We start from the raw sequence: 23,044 nt of genomic DNA on the forward strand, positions 1-23,044 counted from the left end.
GCTTCTCCTGCGCCTTGGCCTTGGCCTTGGCCTTCTTCGCTGCCTGGTAGCTCTTTGATGCCCTGAAATATCTTTTTTGTCCTTCTTGTTCTCAGGTGGAGTATTGACCTGAATTACCTCATTTGCCATTATCGGAAGTCTCTTGTTTTTGTTATTTTTTAATTCAATTGAGTATTTTATTAATTTTTCCCCCCGTTCGCTCAGAAATTTATATGCTTTTTAAATTTTTCTTTTAAGGAATTCCCTAAGAATATAATGTACAGTAGTCTCTCTAGTCTGCAGTTTCAGTTACTTGTAGTCCACTACAGTCTGAAAATATTAAATGGAGAATTACAGAGATAAACAATCTGTAAGTTTTAAATTGCACACCATTCCGAGTAGCGTGATGAAAGCTCGCACTGTTCCACTCTGTCCCACCCAGGAAGTGTTTGTCCAGAGTATCCATGTGATGTATGTTGCATGTCCTCTTAGTCACTTACTGGCGTCTCAGTTGTCAGATCAGCCGTTGTGGCGCCATGGTGCTGCTGTTCATGTTACCCTTATTTTGCTTAATAATGGCCCCAAAGTACAAGACTCGTGATGCTGGCAATTTGCGTATGACAAAGAGAAGCTACAAGTGCCTCCTTTAAGTGAAAAGGTGAAAATTCTAGACTTACTAAGGAAAGGGGAAATGAATGTATGCTGAGGTTGCTAAAATGTACAGAGAGAACAAATCTATTCATGAACTTGTGAAGAAGGAAGAAGAACCTTGTGCTAGTTTGCTGAGGAGGAAGGAGAGACCACATTCACACAGCTGTTACTACACTCCTCACAGGCCACCTCACTGCTCCTTGGTTTCCTACACGAATGTTAACGCCGTGCCCGTCTTTTGACTGTTGGTGGTTTGTTCACACCTGCTTGCCTTCTGGATTCATGGGGCTATCTCGTTGCCTGTTTTTGTTATAACTGATCCATGAGTTTCTGGTTTTGCTACATGGCATCTCTGTGTGTTTTGTGGGGATTCAGAGATTGAAAAATGTTGCCACCTCCACCGTCTTCCCCAGATCCTTTTCCTACTTAATTTTATTTAACTTACGTTTGACCAATATTTAGCTGGAAGTCTCTCTTCAAATAATACCTATTTATAGCCCAAGTATTTGGGAAACAGTGATAGTATTATTTAGGAATGCGTTTGACTCCAGGAAAGTTTGGTGTTGGCTTAAACAGATCGGAATTTGCCTTTTCCCAGAAGCACTCTGGAGGTTGGTATTGGTTCAGCTGTTCAGTGATGCCATCGAAGACTCAGCCTTCTAGTACTGTCTCTTCACCTTCCTTAGCATATTGACCCTTTGTCCTCAGAGATGACACCACATGAGTGCAAGATGACTGTCTAGCTTTACACAGGAAGGAGGGGGAAGGGTGCCGTCACTTCTGTCTGTGTCTTTATCAGGAAAGCAGAACGTTCCTGGAAATCTCCAGCTGCATTCTGCTTCTGCCTCACTGGTCAGAGTTATTATGCTGCTGGCCACCTTTTGATGTAGAGGAGACTGGGGGCAAACGTTTCTTTCCAGCCTCTGTAATGGATGTGCACAAGGAAGCAGCCTTGGCAGAGGGTGTGGGGTTAGCCATTGACTGGTGTTTGCCACGCTGCTTTACTTTCTGTTTTTGCTTTTTTCTTTTTCTCTCTTTTATGGTGGCCGGGTATGGGAGAAAGAATACCGGACTGGACTTAAGGAGACCTGGGTCTTGGTTGTAACCCAGACCCTGTCTAATTGTTTGAACTGGGGACAAGCTATGTATGGCTCCGAGCCTCAGTTTCTCAAATTATAAAATGGGAGAGTGAGAATATTTGTTCTCTCAGCCACCTACCAGAATTAGAGTTCTGATACTGTGTTCTCATTGATTAGAAGTTTGTGATCGGGTCATTGTTTTCAACTTGCACCGTTTAAAAAATTTTGTTTTAATTTATTGATTTTAGAATGAGAAGAAGGGAGGGAGGAAAGAGAAAGAGAGAGAAACATTGATTAGTTGTTCCACATATTCACGCATCAATTGATTGATTCTTGTGTGTGCCCTGACCTGGATCTGCACCCGTGTCATTTTGGGACAATTCCCCGCCCAGCCGAGCTACCCCACCAGGACTCAACACCTTTCCTCTTACCTGTCTATGGATCTTTTTTTCGTTTCTGTCATATTTTTAGTATTCAAGAGATCTTTTTTGTTTTCTGAATGTTCCTATTTGTTTTTTAAAAAATAGCATCCTGGAGGCTTATAATTTTTTAGGTTAATTTAGTGATTTATTTGCTTTTAAGATTTTTGTCTGCTTCTTTGAAGCTTTCTTTTTCTGTGTGTTCTGGGCACTGTCTCATGCTGGAACCTTCCCTGAAATGTCAAGAGACCCTTGTATTATCTGTTCATATTTTTGTTAGACACTAAACTGCTAATTTTAGAAGCTTTTATATGGATGCATAGGGACTTGTAAGTTGAGGGCTTCACTTCAGACCTTTTTCAGCCTTGGCCTATCGGGGACGACACTCTAACCAGCTGGTTACCTGGCCAGGGCTTTCACTTCAGACTTTCGAAGCAGAGAGCAGACAGCTCCACCTGGGGACCTCCTGATGTCGGTGTCTGAGGGCCTTTTCCCTTTGGGTGTTGATCAGTTTTCCCAGAGGAAAGGGGTCCATCAGTCTTTTTTTGGGGTGGGGTGGAGGTGGGTGGTGGTGGTTTAAACTTGGCTGCCAGCAGAGGAGAGGAAATGTGGGTCTCATGGTTCGGAATGTAGACTCTTGGTTTACAGACTTCTCCAGAGCTCTGCCTGGGATTCTAGAATCCAGGGCCTCTCTGGTTTACCCTCTCCAGAGCTGAACCGGAGTCTCTGCTTGGGGAAAAACAGGATGCAGGGACCTAACTTCCTTACACATAGGCGTACAACTAATCCTGTGTCATCTCCACCCAGGGCTCTTCCCGACGCCCCCTTGTTCCCACCCACTCCTGGAGTTCGTACCAGCAGCTGGTTGCTTCTTGACTTCACTATTCCCTACCACAGGATACTTATTTCTCTGCTTTCTCTGATCTGTTGATTCACTTGCCTGCTTCCATTGTCCAAAATTTGTTGACATCTCTTGTCTATCATCGTTGCTCCTAGTCTCACTGTCTTTGTGGGCTTACACCTTTTGAAATATATTTGCTATTATTTCAGGGAGGTTTTAGAAAGGGGAGGAAGTAGGTAAATAGTAGATGATAGAAGAAAGTACATGTGCAAATGGAAGTTCTTTTCCTTTACAATATTTAAAAATTATGAACAAAGATATTGTTAAACTTTTTAACTACAGAAATGTATAATATAGGAAATAGCAGTCTCTCTCTCTCTTTTTTAATTGTTCAGGTACAGTTTTCTGCCTTTTACTCCCATCAATACCGGTCTCTTATAATCATATCCTGAGACAGAACCCTGGTGACAGTTTGGTGTTCTGGAGGTCTTTCCAGGCTTTTTATACATATACTAAAGTCACATATATATGTACACACACATATACATAAAATATGTATATGTGCACATGTACTTTAAAATATATAGTATTTGGTATATATTATATTAATTTGAAAATATGGGTACCAAAATACAAAAATATTAATTTATAAAAAATGGCATTATGTTACATATACTGTGAGGTGACTTTATTTTTTTCACCTAACAACTTTTTTTTTGGTATCTCTTCATATCAATATCCTTGGTTTCACTTCATTTATTAAAAAAATTACCACATGGCATTGATTGAATTTAACCTGCCCTCTTTTAATGGACATTAGTAGTATTTCTTTTTTCTTATTGAGACTAATAGTGAGGCGAACTTCCCTGTGTATATCTTCACAGGCCAGTTTTGTGAAACCGGGAGTGGGGGGGGGTACTTGTTAGTAAGCTGTAGAACCACGGGCAGAAATTCGAGGGGATTGGCAGGACTGGAGTCCGTGAGTTTGAATCACCTTGGCAGCGCCTTGTTAGCATCAACACAGTGCCTCTGCTCTTCTGCTTTTGTTCTTGTTACCTTGTTTCCCCTCTTTATTTTCCCCTCAGTAGGCATTGACTTATTTTATAACTTTTACTCGCCTGTGTGAGCAGGGAGCTACTACTTTTTACCATTCAAAAATATTCTTTAGGCTGGTGAGTGAAAAAAATTGAGACTAATTCTCAACTCACTTATGGTACTTGAAAAGTCGTGTTTTTATTTTGTTCTACTTTAACATCTTTCATTGGTAAGATCTATAGTATAAAATTTTAGGCCTCATTTCTAGTTTAAGTAGCTCTGTGGTTTTGATCTGAAGATGTTAACTATATCTATTTTTAATTTATTTTGGTGTTATTAAATAATGAACCACACCTTACTATGAGAAGGCAGTGGCAATAGGAAACTGTGCTTTGGGAAGAGCTAGCGGTTCAACATCATCACATATCTCTGATTCGTCCCTTGCCCTAGGTTCCACTACAGGCAAAGAATACTCCGGAAGGCCTTCGAAGAGTGGAAAGAGGAGTGGTGGGTGTGCCATCGCGAGTGGAAACTCTGTGTTCGAGCCGACTGTCACTACAGGTCAGACGTCGTTTATGTCACTCCAGGTTTACTGGTGCACGTTATCAAGTCATTGCTTGACACGTTTATGGTCAGAGAGAATAGTTCTGAATCGTTTTCTGTTTTTCTTCAAATTCCCGTAGAGTAACAAGATCAAAACCCGAAATCAAACCCAACACGTGTGCAGGTGAGCGCACACACACACACACAGAGACCCTCCTCTAACTCCCAGGACCCGTTCGGTATTGGTCACGCTAGTGCTTCAAGTAGGGTTTTCTCCTTCACGTTCACTTCTTTGCTTTGTGTGTTTTCCATTTTATTTACTTATTTTTAGAGAGAGGGGAAAGGAGGGAAAAAGAGGACGAAAAACATTGACGTGAGAGAGAAACATCAATTGGCTACCTCTCACAGGCCTCCAACCAAGAACCTGGTCCTCAACCCAGACCTGACTGGGAACCGAACCAGCAACCTTTTGGCCCACAGGCTAGAGCTCAATCCATTAAACCACATCAGGCAGGGCATGAGTTTTACTTCTGTCTAATTTTAAATTCTGAGAATATTCTATTCTTTAATTTATATACTGATTATAGGAGAAAATATATACCCAATAAATCTTACACATTGTGTGGTTAAAATGATGTTTACTCTCATTATAATCACTTCTTTATTCAGTTTCTCTGTTGTAGGGGTTCCCCCCCAACTTGTATGTATGTATGTATGTATGTATGTATGTATTTATTTAAAAATATATTTTATTGATGACGCCATTACAGTTGTCCCACTTTCCCCCTTCATTTCTTTCCACCCTGCACACCCCTCCCCCATCACCACCCCCTTTAGTTTATGTCCATGTGTCACAGGTTCTTTAGCTTCTACATTTCCCATACTATTCTTGCCCTCCCCTATCTATTTTCTACCTACCGTCTATGCTACTTATTCTCTGTACCTTCTCCCCCTTCTCCTCCCACTCCCCTGTTGCTAACCCTCCATGTGATCTTCATTTCTATGGTTCTGCTCCTGATCTAGCTGTCCTCTTAGTTTGCTTTTGTTTTAGGTGTGGTTCTTAATAACTATGAGTTTGCTGTCCTTTCACTGTTCATCTTTTTTATCTTCTTTTTCTTAGGTAAGTCCCTTTAACATTTCATATAATAAGGGCTTGGTGATGATGAACTCCTTGAATTTGGTCTTATCTGAGAAGAACTTTATCTGTCCTTCCATTCTAAATGAAAGCTTTGCTGGATAGAGCAATCTTGGATGTAGGTCCTTGCCTTTTATGACTTGGAATACTTCTTTCCAGCTCCTTCTTGCCTGTAAGGTCTCTTTTGAGAAATGAGCTGACAGTCTGATGGGGACTCCTTTGTAGGTGACTGTCCCCTTATCTCTTGCTGCTTCTAGGATTCTCTCCTTCATTTGAATCTTGGCTAATGTAATAATGATGTGCCTTGGTGTGTTTCTTCTTGGGTCCAACTTCTTTGGGACTCTCTGAGCTTCCTGGATTTCCTGGAAGTCTATTTCCTTTGCCAGATTGGGGAAGTTCTCCTTTATTATTTGTTCAAATAATTTTTCAACTTGTTGCTGTTCTTCTTCCACTTCTGGTACCCCTATAATTCAGATGTTGGAACGTTTAAAGATGTCCTGGAGGTTCCTAAGCTTCTCCTCATGTTTTTGAATTCTTGTTTCTTCATCCTTTTCTGTTTGGTCATTTTTTTCTTCCTTCAGGTCCACTCCCTTGATTTGAGTCCCAGTTTCCTCTCCATCACTATTGTTTTCCTGTGCATTTTGCTTCATTTCATGTAGGGTAGCCTTCATTTTTTTCATCTAATTTGGGACCAAAATCAACCAGTTCCGTGAGCATCCTGATTACCAGTGTTTTGAACTGTGCATCTCATAGATTGGCTATCTTCTGGTTGCTCAGAAGTATTGGTTCTGGGGCTTTGAGCTGTTCCTCTTGAGCCATAATGTTTTGGTCTGTTCGAACCTGTTATATATGAGGGGCGGAGCCCTAGGTGTTCACCAGGGTGGCGCAACCCTGAGTTGTGAAGATGTATGTGGGGGCAGGGTCAGAGAGGGGAAATGGCGCTTGTTCCACGCTATCTCTCAGATCTCGGTCCCCTCTGCTTCTTCCTGCAATCAAATTGGGCCCTTCTGGTGCTGGTTCCCGGGTGTGTGGGCTTGTGCACCCTCCAGAACCCCGTGGGTCTCCCCAAGAAACTCTTGTGAGCCTGGGAGCCTCTCCCGGCACCTGGGCCCCGGAAAGTTTTTTCAGTTGGTGCTTTGAGGCTTTAATTCCCGGTGCTGGGGCCCTGGTTTGTGTGGTCTGTCTCACTGCTCATTTTTTTTGCCTGGCGCCAATGTGTGACTCCAGTCAGCCAGCTGCCTTGCGCCCTCACTGGGTCCGCCTGTTGCCACCCCACGCCTGGGATCTGCCAACCCCCGCCTGGGTACCTGTCAGTCCGACCACTTTTTCCTGCGCAACCCCGCTCCGCCAGCTGCTGACTCCGCCCCTCTTACCAGTCTGGCTGAATGTGTCGTGTTTGTTGGACTTCTGTACAGTTCATTTGTCTGTGTTTTGGTTGCGTTTTTGTTACTAAAACTTTGTTGTCTTTGAACTTGGTTGTGCGAAGAGGCACAGTATTTCCACCTACGCCTCCATCTTGGCCGGAAGTCTGTTGTAGGGGTCTTGATTTATATATTTCAGACAAAATAGATACATTGAATAATTCTAATCTGGTAGAGTATGACATTAAGTCTTAGGAAATGGGGTGATGAAAATACGGAGGTACTGATATCTGCATGTGTCTAATATATGTATTGGGAAGGAAGAGAAAGAAAAAAGTGTCATGGACCATGTTTTAGTGCAAAGGAGAAGAGTAATGTTTTACACACTGTAGACATTAAGTCAGTTACAACTACCATGCCAGACATACGGCTTTGTGGATGCTGAAGGTAATGCTATTCTCAGAAAAGTCAGGGCTTTTCTCCTCAGTGACACTGGGAGGTGTGGGGAACAACACTCTGTCAAGGACCGCAGGTTCCACCGTGATTATAGGAAATGAAAGTTTAGCTTAGGATGTAGATATTTTTGTATCAGAAATGTTCATGCTCATTTCTCCTGAGTATGGACTGGGGACAACAAATCAGGAATTGTTTTGTTTTCAAGAAATGCCATTTGCCTCTTTGGCTCCTCAGGTACTACTTGTACAACCTGGCGTTCCAGACCTGGAAGGCCTACGTGCGTCAGCAGCAGGCTGTGAAGAACAAGTACCTGAGAGCTGCGGATTATGGTAAGAAACGGAAATGCATGTCTCGAGAAAATGCCTGAATTGACTTTCCTTTATTAAGACTCTAGTTTCTAGGAGCAGTTTTAGATTCACAGTGAAACTGAGCAGAAAGTGCAGTGATTACCCAGATACCGTCCGCCCCTTCACCTGCATAGCTTCCCCCATTCGTAAATACTTTCTCCCAGTTGGTGGCTTTCTTTTCATTCTCTTATTAATGTCTTTTACAGAGCAAAAGTTTTTAATTTTGGTGGAAGTCCAGTTTATCAGTTTTTGTTTTATGGATTGTGTTTCTGATAGTTTATGTAAGAACTCTCCTTAACCCAAAGTTGCAAAGATTTTCTCCTAAAAGTTTTGTGGTTTTACTTATGTATCTTGTATATCCTGCAACCTTGCTAAATTTATTTGTTAGTTCTAGGATCTTTTATGTAGATTGAATGGGATTTTTCTCCATAGTCATCGGTAAACAGAGACAGCCTTATTCCTTCCTTTCCAAAATATTTTTAATCCATTGTCTAGGGCTTCCAGCATGACACTGAAAAGGATTTGTGAGAGTGGACATCCTTGTCTCATTCCTGATCTTAGGGGAAAAGCATTCGGTTTTTAACCATTAGGTGTGATATTAACTAGAGGTTATTTGTAGATATCCTTTATCAGGTTAAGGAAGTTCTCTCTTTTTAAAAAAATTCTTTGTTATGACACAGTGATGATTGTTCCCTTTCTAGATTATCTTTTTAATAAAATATTTATTTACTTTTAGAGAGAGGGGATGGGAAGGAGAAAGAGTGGGAGAGAAACATCAATGTGTGGTTGCCTCTCAAGTGCCCCCTACTGGGGACCTGGCCTGCAACCCAGGAATGTACCCTGACTGGGCATTGAACCGTCAACCCTTTGCTTCACAGGCCCATGCTCAATCCACTGAGCTATACCAGCCAGGGCAAGGAAGTTCTCTTATATTCCTAGTTTTATGAGCATTTTTATCATTAATAAATGTTGGGTTTTTTCATTATTTTTCTCTATTTTGAGATGATCACGTGGCCTTTTTTTTAGTTTGTTAATATGTTGAATTATATAGAGTGATTTTCGAATTTTGAACCAGCCATAGATTCCTCAGTTTAACACCAATCTTTATGTATTGCTGGGTTCAATTTGCTAATTTTTTTTACCCTCACCCAAGGACATTCTTACTGATTTTAGAGAGAAGGGAAGGGAGAGAGAAAAACAGTGATAGAAACATTGATGTGAGAAAGAAATATCAGTTGGTTGCCTTCTGCACGTGCCCCAACCAGAGATCCAACCTGCAACTTAGGCATGTGCCCTGATTGGAAATCGAACCGACAGTCTTTCAGTTTGTGGGATGATGCCCAACCAACTCCATATTACAGAGTTTAAAGAAAAGTCACTTGGATTTTTAAGCTAAAAGAGTTATTTCTGACATATGACATTGTTTTAGGCCATGTCCACAGACCTCAGGGAGTACCCATTTACACTTACACTGGTAAATAAAAAGTCTGCAAGTACGATCAGGCCTCAGGGAGGAATAGTTCTCAAATCGTCATCAGAATCTTGATAGAAACGAATAATGCGAATTGCTGGGTTCCATGCTCAGAAAATAACAGCTTGCACTTATTGGAAACGCTTATCATAGACAATCTAATTTTTTCTTTGCAAACATAACCTCTAAGGGAGGCAGCATTTTATACATAAGGAACTTGTGCAAGGTTACTTAGCTAATAAATGACAAGGTCAGTATTCACACCTGGCTTGTCTTATTTTGGGACCCCAAACTCTAAACCATAGCACCATACCAGTCCTTGTGGCCTGGGGTTGTGTTGATTCCTGAGATCTGGGATGGGCTTGAGGAAGGTGCGTGTTAAATTTTTTTCATAATTTGAATCCATTTGTCAACAACTATGAAATATAAGGTGTAGCTCCAGTACTACTGACCACATTTTGAAGACTATTCTGAAAATTGTTCACATAATTGCATTGTATCTTTTGTATACTAAAAAGAAATTTACTTTATTGATAATGACTTCCATAATGAAAATGGAATCTACCACAAAGGGAAATGTTGACCTTTGCAGCTCCGTATCTAGCAATTTCTTTCTTCTCCAGGATTATTACTGGTCTTTGTTATTCTGTTTCCCAAACAGATACAGAAAATATTTTTTGTCTTGCTTATGCTACTTAATTATTATTTCAAACAGCACATTTTATAATGCACTTTCTTATTTTTTAAACTTTGTATTGTGGAAAAATTTAAGTCTCTAAAAAATTGAGAGGTAGACTAATGAACCTCCCACCTAACTTCAACAATTATCAACTCACACTAGTCTCACTTCTCTGTTTTCTGTGTTGTTCACATCATTTCATCTGTAAATGTTGCATAATAAATCTCTAAAAAAATAAGGGCTTTTAAAGTAAAGTATTTCTGAACAGTACAGTATGCCTCGGACCAGCCGCAGCAGGGTCCAGGGGTCCCGAAGGTGGGTAAGGAGTTGGCGCTGGGTAACAGACGACAACACGCCTCAAAGGACAGCGAAGCTCTGTTCCATTTATTGCAAGTACAAGCAGGTTTTTATATTTTCATTTTAGGTAGTGATTAACATTTGCAGTATAACATGATCATTTAAGCAGAAAAAATCAATACAAAGGTAACCAGGAAAAATACGAAAGTTCCCATAGATTCAGTTATAATAAACAAAGATTATTTTGACCAGGAGAGCCATAAATCAGACAATTAAAAATAGCTGTATGTACAGAATTTGAATATCTTATCATATAGTAAGGTTTTTCAGAATTTTTCATGGGGCAAAAGGATACACTAGATTGAGTAGAGGTAATAGGAAATTTATTATAAGGCCTTTGTGATGTCTAACTTAGCTATCTATCCTTTTCTGTCAGAATGTTTCTCTGTGTACTATGAACTCTGACTCTTTAGTAACTGTTTCTGCATGTTTAGTTTGTAATAACTAGCCAGCTTTTGTTATTTCTTTGCCTGTCTAATTGATATATATTCTTATTCAAGGTAAAGGAGGGGCTGTTACTTCAACAACTTCTAAACATTCAGGGACTATTTCATTAGAGGGAACTGTGTTCTCTGGTCGAGAAATTATTTTGTACAACTTCATTGGAATTGTGCGAATCAATGAACCTGAAATACAAGTGTCTAACAATCCCACCACCTTTTGATCACCAAAACAAACATGTAAGGAAAGATGGAGAGGAAATCCAGCCACAATTGCCTCTGCCTTGCAGATGCATCTCATCCGTCCTGACCGTATCCCTGGGTTGTGGGTAGGAGTCTATATAATTTTTACTTGTTTTCTTGGAAGACCCTTTGTATCTGTGGGTAAGGAACAGTAGTGGGAAAGTCTTTCTGATCTGTTCTTCCCTCAACTGTTGGCGGCACAACCTGTGTTTGCAACGATAACCTGGTTCTTTATTAACTGGCCTTAACTGTTTATTTAAGAGATCTAACTTATTTTTCTTATTTCTGGTACACCATGGCGGTCCCGATCACTTTAAGTTGCTCAAACCAGGGTTATTTATACAACTTGACATGTTTTCCCTTATGGTTAACAATTATATTACCCTGGCTGTCGTACTCCCCTGTATAAGGGAGAGGGGGTTCCGTGGGGAATATTAATGTTTTCCCCTGAACTGTCCCTTCCTCTTGGGTGATTTTCATAGGAATAAGTAAGTACAGTACAATGTCTATATTCAGGAGCAAGAGTAAAATAATTAAAATAGCCAATTGTTAACCCATTTTGGATGCCACGTTCTCCTCCGGGGAGACGAATTCCTTGAACTTAAATCCTCCATGCCCAGACCTTGTCAGACAACATGGTTGGAAGAGGACGTGGCAACAGTATATTGATTTTCTTTTAAATGTTTTGTATATGTTATCACTGATATAGCCGTTCTTCACAGGTACTTGCATCTTTATTAATTTTGTAGAGTTCACAACTTTTCCAGCAGGGGGCACTGGAAGGCTGGAGGAATTGAGTCAAAGGTGGGATAAACACAGGGAGCGCCAGGAGCTTTTATCCTAACCCAGAGTACTCAGCCTGCCCCTACCCCATTTTGAAAATCTCTTTGGTGCGTCCAGATGCAAAGCAACAGATGCGGAGGGCCTGGAAGTCCTGGCTGATCTACGTTGTTTTTCGAAGGACCAAATGTCAGATGCAGACCACCGCCCTGGAGTTTAGGCAGCGGAGGATTTTGTGGTGAGTGGGCTCAGACATCTCAGTCCAGCAGCTACCATTTTGTCTCAGCCTTTGTCTTTTTTAAAGATTCTATTTATTTATTTTTAGAGGGGAAGGGAGGGAGAAAGAGAAACATCAGTGTGCGGTTGCCTCTCCCACGGCCCTTACCGGGGACCCAGCCCTTACCCTAGGCATGTGCCCTGACTGGGAATCGAACTGGTGACCCTTCAGTTCACAGGCCTGCGCTCAATCCACTGAGCTACACCAGCTGGGCCTGTCTCAGACTTTCTTTTTTCTTTTTTCTTTTTTTAAAGATTTTATTTATTTATTTACCTTTAGAGGGGAAGGAGAGAGGGAGAGAAACATCAATGTATGGTTGCCTTTCATGCATCCCCTGCTAGAAACTGGCCTGCAGGGAACTGGTCTGCAACCCAGGAATGTGCCCTGACTGGGAATCGAACTGAGATCCTCTGGTTCACAGGCCTGTGCTCAATCCACTGAGCTACACCAGCCAGGGCTTCAGACTTTCTTTCTGCTGCTGCGAAGCAACACAAAACCCCACCTTAAAATAGTTTTGAACATAATTGGTATCTAATATATATTTATTGAGAGTTTGTCCAACTATAAAATCAAGTTTTCACATAATCATAAGTAACACTAATTGAGTACTCACTGTGTTCTAAATCCTGTGTTAAGTATGTGGGTATATTAAATTTGTTTTAAGATATTTATTCATTTATTTTTAGAGGAAAAGGGAAGGAGAAAGAGTTAGAGAAACATCAGTGTGTGGTTGCCTCTTACGTGGCCCCCCACTGGGGACCTGGCCTGCAACCCAGGCATGTGCCCTGACTGGGAATAGAACTGGCAACCCTTTGGTTCGCAGCCTGTGCTCAATCCACTGAGCTACACCAGCCAGGGCTGGTATATTAATTTTTTAATGTAATGCATCTCATTTAACCCTCACCATAAACTGTAAAGTTAAGTATTATTATTGTACAGATTAAGATACACGAGGTCTGTCTGGAAAGAGTCCAACCATTGTTAATATAACGAGAATGGTTAGGGGATGTGGATGTAACCTGACAGCCAAGGCTAGTGGACTGGAATGCACATGCGTGAACAATGGTGACTTCACGGTGTACCAGTCAGTGTGGGCGGTAGGCACTGTTGAGTGAGCATGTGTACTCTGTGGTTGTCGCATTCAAAATGAACGAGTAGAGCAATGAATCTGCATCACATTTTGCATGAAGCTTGAACATTCCTCCGTGGAAACTATTCAGATGATTCAGAAGGCTGCAGCTATGGGCGACTGGTGATTGGCACCTTCATCAAGACAACACACCTGCTCATGCAGAGTTTTTTGGTGAAATATCAAATCACCCCGGTGACTCAGCCCTCCTGCAGCCCAGATTTGGTGCCTTGTGACCTCTGGCTTTTCTCAACACTAAAATCACTTTTTCAAGGGAAGCGATTTCAGACCATCAGTGAGATTCAGGAAAATAAAACAGGGTAGCTGACAGCGACTGGGAGAACTGTGTGAGGTTCCAAGGTGCCTACTTTGAAGGGGACTGAGGCATCATTGTCCTGTGTACAATGTTTCTTGTATCTTATATCTTTTTCAATAAATGTCTCTATTTTTCATAGTACATGGCTGGACTTTTTCTGCACAGACTTCATAAGTTGTAATTGGCAAAGATAGAGCTCACGACACAATTTCTCTTGATGCCAAAGACCATGCTTCTAACTGCTTCCTTGCCTTGCAGCTCATCAGCACTGTCCACACGTGGAAGGGAGATGAGTTAGTTCCTTGGAAGCCAGTTGTGCGTAACGACGAGCTACTTTACATGGGGATGATTCCACTGTGCAGTGTTTCTGGTGGTCCTTGGTGTCCCGAATGACAGCATATTAAAAGCTCAGTTTCTGCCTGAAAGAGCTGGGCCTTGTATGGATGAGAGCAGAGACTTTGCACCTGGACTGAGTTGGGTTCCAGTCCCTGTTCCAGCGTGTGTTACTGGGTCATTTCACCTCCCCAAGTCTCACTTTTCATCTGTGAAATAGGCGCACCAATAAGAATCTTTTGAGGTTGTCATGGGAACTAAGTAATACCTGTAAAGTATTTAGCGTAGTATTCAGAACATCACCGGACATGAAGTTATTTAAAATTTTAGAAATTGTGAAATTATTTAAAATTTATTCTGTAAATATTTAAAATTTTTGAATAAGTATACAATTCTATGAGAGTCTGTTGGGGATATTTTACATAATTCTATTTGTTCAGTGTATATTTATTGAGGGCTTAAAACGTTCCTGGTACAATGTTGGGTGCTGGGTCTACATTCAGGGAACTTCTAATTCCCCAAGTGTTTAAAAAAATAACTAATAATGTAAGATAGCTTTCGATTTTGAAGTGAGTAATGCAGCTAGCATGGCCTAGGATAGGAGAAAAGAGACTTTGGGGGGTTAGAGTGATCAGGTAAGTTGTTTCTGTAATGCGGAAGTTGCCAACTCATATCCTCATTTACTGTTTTCCTACATCAAATTAGAAAATAAGCAGAAAAGACTTAATACTGGATGAAACCTGGCCAGGACAGTAGGAAGGGAAGGGATCCCTCAAGACTGGAAATCTAAAAGCTACTTTTGGGGGTAGATTGTTCTGTGAACTCTCCTGATTTTTAAATGTTGGCAATAATTTATTATGTTTTTTAAAAGTTGTATAGGCCACACAGAGCATGTCTACAGCATCTAAGGCTCGATCTGACTAAGGAGCCATCAGTTTTCAGCCTTCAATTGGCAGCTTTAGGACTTTCTCCACTGAGCAGGGGCTCTAACACGCAGCCCTCTAGAGATGGCACCGTGAGGGGGAGGGACTTGACCTGAGAGCCGAGGCCCCACCCTCACTACTCTCCTCTTTCCTGTGTGACTTTTTTTCTGAGCGGTTTCATCTTCGCCTTGCTCCTTGACAGGGCGTGTTGCAGCGAGTGGAGGCGGCGACTGGAACAGCTCCGTGCGGGACGCGCTCTCTACGCCTCCGCTGTGAAGCACCGGGCCCAGAGCCTCCAGCGGCAGGTGAGTCCCGCAGACTCCGGTTTCGGAGTCTCATGCACATCGTCACGCTCCACACCCACACAGGGTGGGGCGGGACCTCCAAGCAGAAGGCCAGTCTTTGTGCTGCTGCTTCTGCTGGGCCCTCCCCACAGCTCAGGGGGCTGAGGAGGAGGTGGGATCCAGGAGCAACATGGAGCGCCGAGCTGTTCAACAGACACGGGTTGCTCTTAGGATTACGCTAGATGTGATGACCAGTGGTTTGTAGAGCATGTCTGCTAATTGTGGAACTGGACAGGGATTTATGAGTTAGTTATAAATATGTTAAAAAAAATAGCAGTATATATCTTTGTTTTCTCCTTACTATTTTCTTATAGCCAATTAGCGCCAATGAGGTGACTCTCGGAAAGCACCTAAGGATGGGCCCTGGCTGCCCATGGAACCAACCATGTTGTCAGAGGGTCAGAACGTTCAGTCTCCCCCCACCCCTGACCTCTGGGGAGGGGAGAGGTGCAGGCGGTTGAATGAATCGCCAGTGGCCAATGACTTTATCAATTGCGACTATGTAATGAAGTCCCTGTAAAACCCCAAGAGGGTGAGGTTCGAAGAGCCTCCCGGTTGGTGAATGTGTGGGGATGAGGGGAGAGTGGCGTCTGAAGAGGAAGCTCTGCCCTTCCCCACACACCTTGCCCTGTGCATCTCTCCCATGTGGCTGTTCCTGAGTTACAGCCTTTTATAATAAACTAGCGATCTGTTAAGTAACATGTTTCTCTGCGTTTTGTGAGTTGTTCTAGTAAATCAAATTCAAGGAGGGGGTTGCGGGAACCTCTGATTTGTAGCTAGTTGGTACATGTAACAACCAGGACTTGCAGTTGCCATTCTGAGTTGGATGGGATCTTTGGACCCTCCAATATGTGGCCAGTCAGTAGAAGCACAGATAAGAGCCTGGGCTTGGGGCTTGCGTGGAAGTTGGTGGGGGTGGGATGAAGCCGGGGGACAAGGCAGTCTCGTAGGACTGGACTCAGCCTGTGGAGTCTGAGGCCCTCTCTGGGGGAAGAGAGTCAGAACTGATTTGAATTCTTGGACACCCTGTTGGGGTTGGGCCCAGGAACCCAGTTTGGAGGGACAGGAGGAGTTAGGTCATGATCGTAGGCCTTTGCAGACTGTGCCCATTGAAGGCTTGGGCTCTCATTCCACGGGAGGTGGGAAGCTATTGGCTTTCAGCGGGGAGTGAGGTGATCACACTTACCTCTTAGAAGGATCCCTTTGGTTCATTCTGTGCTGCCTTTTGTGTAAGAAAGGGAGGGAGTACTATTAGAGGGGGTGTGTGCTTGCTTATATTTTCAAAAAAAATAGTGGAAAAATAAACCTAAAACTAACAAAAAAAAATTGGTTACCCATAGAGGGAAGGAGGGAACAATGTTGGAACAAAGTACTTTTGTGAATTTACTTTCTTATACATTTTAAACTTTGGGAGCATGTAAATATTTTACATAATTAAACAAAAGGAAAGCAAAAAGGAAAAAAATCTCTAGGATTTTAAAACACTCTGAACCAAACAAGTTTGTAGCAGTGACTACGCAGAGAAAATAATTACTTTAAGTAACCTTAAAACAATATTTTGGCCCTTCTTCCCTAGCAGGATCTAGTCTAAGGACGCGGAGAACCGCCAAGAAATATAAAACTGCACTGGGAAGTCTCATGTTAGCAACGGGTTCGGAATTATGTTGAAATGCTTACAGCTCCATTGTAAGATAAAGCCAATAACTACAGCAGTGTCATTAGGAACCACAGTTTTCAGAATGAAAGAAAATATTACAGGTGTTAAGTCAAAGAAATTAAATAAAAGCCCTGTAATCTGAAGCTAGAAATATAAGTAACAGTATGGACTCAAGACTATTTTTTTTTACCTAAAAATCTTCTGACTGAAAAGACTTAGGAGTTTGCAGTGGCCTTCCCACGGTATTCGGCTTCTGCAGAGCCCACGCTGTGGTCTTTGCTATTTCCCACCGAAAGGAATGGAGGATTTTTTTTTTTTTTTAGAAATGGCTGGTTCCAGGTCTGTAGCTGGAAATAGATATCATAAGACTAGGGCACAGATTTTCAACCTTTTTCATTTCATGGCACACATAAACTACTAAAATTCTGTGGCATACCCCAAACATATATTTTTTTGCCAATCTGACAGAAATATTTGATTGCTTTACAAAGAGTATAATAGTCATTACGAACTCTTTTTGCTCCAGAGTGACGTTTTTAAAAAATCAGGTGCCTATAATTGTATATAAGGATTTCTGTACCAAGAATTAACAGATCAGATGTAACCTTATTACGTGATGTGACCAATAAGATGCAGCTCCATTCTGTGACCTTAAATATTTATGGTTCAAGACAGAGCATTCACACTGGAAGGCCATCATTGTGTTGGCTATTACCACTTTTTATTTGCCAGTCTAAGGGAAAAGAGGTCAGTGCCCCTGACTAAATAGTCAGGTGTTGCATGTTTTTAAAATTCTTGCAGCACACTGGTTGGCAAATCACTGGCTTAGGGTACGGTGGCTGCAAAGTGAGCAAATGAACAAAGGTTGATAGTGTTGTGTTAGGAGGCCTTAGGCTTAAGCTAGAACCATGTGAGCATCAAAAAGAATAATGACTACAGTGGATTGAAAAACATCAAATATATAAAAGTAATACATTCATAATGAGAAGTAAAAAGGAACTCATTGTTCACAACATAGGTCAGAGCACTAGCTCAATTCTTTGAAAATAATGAAGGTAAAAATGAAGCATTTATCCTGCCTTTCCTGTACAAACTAATCTCTGAGAAACCAGAAGGTTAATGAGAGGCTAGCCTTCTTTACAGATTTGCAGTTAATAAATGCAGGAACACTGGAGTTAGAAAATCACTGTTTGCTACTCCTAGTGAGAAAATGGGTGTAAGGCAGCCAGCACCAGGAGAAAAGGTGATGGGGCAATATAACGGGCAGATCAGAGTGATGCCATCTGAAGCCACTGAACAGTCTCGGCACTGATAAAACGATGGAAGCCTGCCAAGGTGGGCCTCACAGTGCAGTGCAATGGGAAAGGCTCAATACCACTCGAGAACTGTTCCTGTCTGAAAATTCGAACATGATTCCAGTCATCGGTTCGTAGGAAATTCAGGGATCAGAGGAATGAGTTTAAGCCACCTTGAGGAGACAGCCCAATTTCTCTGACATTTTATAGGGTAAACATACAGTAAGAATTAAAAGTTACACTAAATGAAATAAGGAAAAATCTGCAGAGAACCAACAGTGAAGGGAAGGAAGCCAGGATTCAGACCAATGATTTGGAATATAAGGAAGAAATAAACATTCAGCCACAGCAGAAAGAAGAACCAAGAATTAAAAAAAATTAAAGATAGTATATAAGAACCCTCTGGGACATGTCCACAAGTGCCGACATCTAAATCATAAGGGTGCCAGAAGGAGAACAGGAAGAGCAAGAAACTGAAAACTTATTTGAAAAAATAATGAAAGAAAATTTCCCTAAATTGGCAAAGGAAATAGATATACAAGTCCAGGAAGCACAGAGTCCCAAACAAATTAGACCCAAAGAGGACCACCCCAAGATACACCAAAATTAAAATGGCAAAGGTAAAAGATAAAGAGAGAATCTTAAAAACAGCAAGAGAAAAGCAGAGAGTTACTATAAAGGAGTTCCCATAAGACTGTCAGCTGATTTCTCAAAAGAAAGTTTGTAGGTAAGAAGGGACTGGCAAGAAGTATTCAAAAATGATGAAAAGCAGCAAAGCTATCATTTAGGATGGAAGAACAGACAAAGTGCTTCCCAGACAAGGTAAAGCTAAAGAAGTTCATCATCGCCAAGCCATTATTACCAGAAATGTTAAAGCGACTTATTTAAGAAAAGAAGAGCACAACTATGAATATTAAAAGGCAACAAATACACAGCTATCAACAACTAAATCTTAAAAAACAAAACAAAACTGAGAAAACAACTGGAACAGAATCATAGATATGGAGATCATTTGGAGGGTTATCAGCAGGGAGAGAGTTGGTGGAGAGTGGGGGAAAGGGTGCAGGGATTAAGAAGCGTAATTGGTAGATACAAAATAGAAAGGGGGATATGAAGAATAGTATAGGAAATGGAGAAGCCAGAGAACTTATAGGCATGACCCATGAACAAGAACTAAAGGGAGGGATTGCAGGAGGGAATGGGGTACTGGGCAGAGGGGGGCAAAGCGGGAAAAAGTGGGACAACTGAATAACATAATCAATAAAAATATACTAAAAAATTTGTGTATTTTTGGGGGAAAAAAAGAAAATAGACCATAGAAGATCATGCATAAAAGCAGGGGCAACAGTGAAGAAGCTATTATCAAATTCCTGGTGAGGTTGTGGACAAGGATGATAGCAAGTTGGTGTTGGATTCCGGGTGTGTTTTGAAGGCACTGCCATCAGGATTTGCTAATGGATAGATAGATGTGAAGTTTTGGAGAGAGACAGTCCCAGGTTTTTGACCTGAGGAATTGAACACTGGAGTTGCCACTCACTGAAATGGGGCAGATGGAGGGAGAAGCAGGCTTGAGAGGAAACATTAGGAGGAGCTACATTTTTAGCTCTATGGCTCCAGCCTGGTAGGCTTTCTGCATATCCAGAAGATGTCAAGAAGGCAGTTGGATAGATGTGTGGAGTACTGAGGGCAGGTCCAACCTGAGATGTAAATTTGGGAGTCCTGGTCATGCAGATGGTAATTAAAGCCATGAGAGACTGGACAAAAGCACAAAGGGAGCGAGTAGCTAATGGAGGGGTTCCAGGACCGAGCCTGTGAGACGGGAATTGGCAGCTGGCGCAGAGAGAGACCGTGGTGTCCCTGGAGCCAGGTGAAGGAAGGTGTGATATCGGCTGTGTCAACTGCTTCTGGCCGTTCAGGGAGGGCAAGGACTGATGTTTGACCTTTGGATTGAGAAATTTAAAGATCATTGATTGCTTGATAAGAGCAGTTTCAGTGAGCCTGCTGGGGAGAAGTTCAAGGAAGCCTACCTGGGAGAAGAGAAATTACAGACAGCTTTTTTGAGGAGTTTGGAAAGGAAGGGAAAGAAATTGAGGGTTAGCTGGCTGGCAAAGTGTGGCTGGTGTGTGTTGACTGATTTGAAAATTAACTGATTTATTCCTTTTTAGAAGCATTTCTGTGACAGTTATCTCCTCCACCCACCACTTTTTATTTTTGACAAATACTAAGTCACAGAAAAGATGGATACTGTATATAGTTCACTAGTGTAACCACTGTTTACATCTTACCACATTTGCTTTCTCTAAGTACATCAATATATCTTCTTTTTTCATTTCTTAAACCTTTATTTATTTTTAATTAATTTATTTTATTGATTATGCCATTACAGTTCTATTCCCCCCTTCATTCCCCTCCACCCTGCATACCTCCTCCCCCACGATTTCCCCCCCTTAGTTTATGACCATGTGTCTCAAATTCTTTAGATTCTATATTTCCCCTACTATTCTTACCTTCCCCCCGATTTTCTGCCTACCATCTATGCTACTTATTTTCTGTACCTTCTCCCCCCTTCTCCTTCTCCCACTCCCCTGTTGCTAACCCTCCATGTGATCTTCATTTCTATGGTTCTGCTCCTGATCTAGCTGTCCTTTTAGTTTGCTTTTGTTTTAGATGTGGTTCTTAATAACTGTGAGTTTGCTGTCCTTTCACTGTTCATATTTTTATCTTCTTTTTCTTAGATAAGTCCCTTTAACATTTCATATAATAAGGGCTTGGTGATGATGAACTCCTTGAACTTGACCTTATCTGAGAAGCACTTTATCTGCCCTTCCATTCTAAATGAAAGCTTTGCTGGATAGAGCAATCTTGGATGTAGGTCTTTGGATTTCATGACTTGGAATAGTTCTTTCCAGCCCCTTTTTGCCTGTAAGGTCTCTTTTGAGAAATGAGCTGACAGTCTGATGGGGACTCCTTTGTAGGTGACTGTCCCCTTATCTCTTGCTGCTTCTAGGATTTTCTCCTTCATTTGAATCTTGGCTAATGTAATTATGATGTGCCTTGGTGTGTTCCTTCTTGGGTCCAACTTCTTTGGGACTCTCTGAGCTTCTTGGATTTCCTGGAAGTCTATTTCCTTTGCCAGAATGGGGAAGTTCTCCTTTATTATTTGTTCAAATAAGTTTTCCACTCGTGGCTGTTCCTCTTCCCCTTCTGGTACCCCTATAATTCTGATGTTGGAACGTTTAAAGATGTCCTGGAGGTTCCTAAGCCTCTCCTCATTTTTTTTGAATTCTTGTTTCTTCATATTTTTCTGTTTGGTCATTATTTTCTTCCCTCTGGTCCACTCCCTTGATTTGAGTCCCAGTTTCCTTTCCATCACTATTGTTTTCCTGTGCATTTTGCTTCATTTCACTTAGTGTAGCCTTCATTTTTTCATCTAATTTGTGACCAAAATCAACCAATTCTGTGAGCATCCTGATCACCAGTGTTTTGAAGTGTGCCTCTGATAGGTTGGCAATTTCTTGTTCGCTTAGATTTATCGGCTCTGGGGCTCTGAGTTCTTCTGGAGCCATGTTTTTATCTGTTTGCGTCTGTTATGTGTGAGGAGCGGAGCCTTAATTGTTCACCAGGGCGGGGCTACCCAGGTCGCTGGTTTGTGATGCTGTATGTGGGGGCGGGGTCAGAGAGGGAGCAATGGCAGTCCTCTCTGCTGCTTCCTGCCGCTGGGGCCTTTGAGGTCTGTCTCACTACTCCTTCGCTGGTTTATCTGTGTGCAAATGTGTGACCTCGGTCAGCCAGCCACCTTGCGCCTTCACTGAGTCCGCCCGTTGCTACCCCACACCTGGGATTCGCCCCTGCGTGCCTGGGTTGGGGGGCTCTTCCTTGCCCGACTGCTTCGCTGCTGGCTCTGCCCCTCTTACCAGTCCAGCAGAGTGGCTCGTTGCTGTCGGACTCTGTACTTTTTTTTTCAATTTATTTTTTTATTGATTGTGCCATTACAGTTGTTCTATTCCCCCCTTCATTCCCCTTCACCCTACCCCCCGTCCCCACCATTACCCCACCTTTAGTTTATGACCATGTGTCTCAAGTTCTTTAGATTCTATATTTCCCATACTATTCTTGCCCCCCCATCAATTTTCTGTTTACTGTCTATGCTACTTATTTTCTGTACCTTCTCTCCCCTTCTCCTCTTCCCACTCCCCTGTTACTAACCCTCCTTGAGATCTTCATTTCTATGTTTCTGCTCCTGATGTAGCTATCCTTTTAGTTTGCTTTTGTTTTAAATGTGGTTCTTAATAACTGTGAGTTTGCTGTCCTTTCACTGTTCATGTTTTTTTAACTTCTTTTTCTTAGATAAGTCCCTTTAACATTTCATATAATAAGGGCTTGGTGATGATGAACTCCTGGAATTTGATCTTATCTGAGAAGCACTTTATCTGTCCTTTCATTCTAAATGAAAGTTTTGCTGGATAGAGCAATCTTGGTTGTAGGTCTTTGGATTTCATGACTTGGAATAGTTCTTTCCAGCCCCTTCTTGCCTGTAAAGGTCTCTTTTGAGAAATCCGCTGACAGTCTGATGGGGACTCCTTTGTAGGTGACTGTCCCCTTATCTCTTGCTGCTTCTAGGATTCTCTCCTTCATTTGAATCTTGGCTAATGTAATGATGATGTGCCTTGTGTGTTTCTTCTTGGGTCCAACTTCTTTGGGACTCTCTGAGCTTCCTGGATTTCCTGGAAGTCTATTTTCTTTGTCAGATTGGGGAGATTCTCCTTTATTATTTGTTCAAATAAGTTTTCCACTGATGGCTGTTCTTTTCCCCCTTCTGGCACCCCTATAATTTGGATGTTGGAGCGTTTAAAGATGTCCTGGAGGTTCCTAAGACTCTCCTCATTTTTTTGAATTCTTGCTTCTTCACTCTTTTCTGTTTGGCCATTATTTGCTTTCTTCTGGTCCACTCCAT

At 41.9% G+C, this 23,044-nt stretch overlaps 1 protein-coding gene across 9 annotated transcripts in view; it reads left to right on the forward strand.

Annotated features, from left to right (window-relative positions):
* Positions 1 to 23,044, forward strand: part of SFI1 (SFI1 centrin binding protein) — a 73,127-nt gene that overhangs the window by 25,547 nt on the left and 24,536 nt on the right. For all 9 annotated transcript variants that reach the window (XM_053669790.1, XM_053669789.1, XM_053669788.1 and 6 more), the window contains 4 exons: positions 4,455 to 4,565; positions 7,734 to 7,828; positions 11,937 to 12,054; positions 14,997 to 15,099. In XM_053669790.1, coding sequence (XP_053525765.1) covers positions 4,455 to 4,565; positions 7,734 to 7,828; positions 11,937 to 12,054; positions 14,997 to 15,099 — 427 coding nt within the window. The remainder of the gene's footprint in view (positions 1 to 4,454; positions 4,566 to 7,733; positions 7,829 to 11,936; positions 12,055 to 14,996; positions 15,100 to 23,044) is intronic.

Source organism: Artibeus jamaicensis, unplaced genomic scaffold (assembly GCF_021234435.1).
Source record: "Artibeus jamaicensis isolate MK-2021 breed Jamaican fruit bat unplaced genomic scaffold, CSHL_Jam_final contig_525, whole genome shotgun sequence".
NCBI classification, from domain to species: Eukaryota; Metazoa; Chordata; class Mammalia; order Chiroptera; family Phyllostomidae; genus Artibeus; species Artibeus jamaicensis.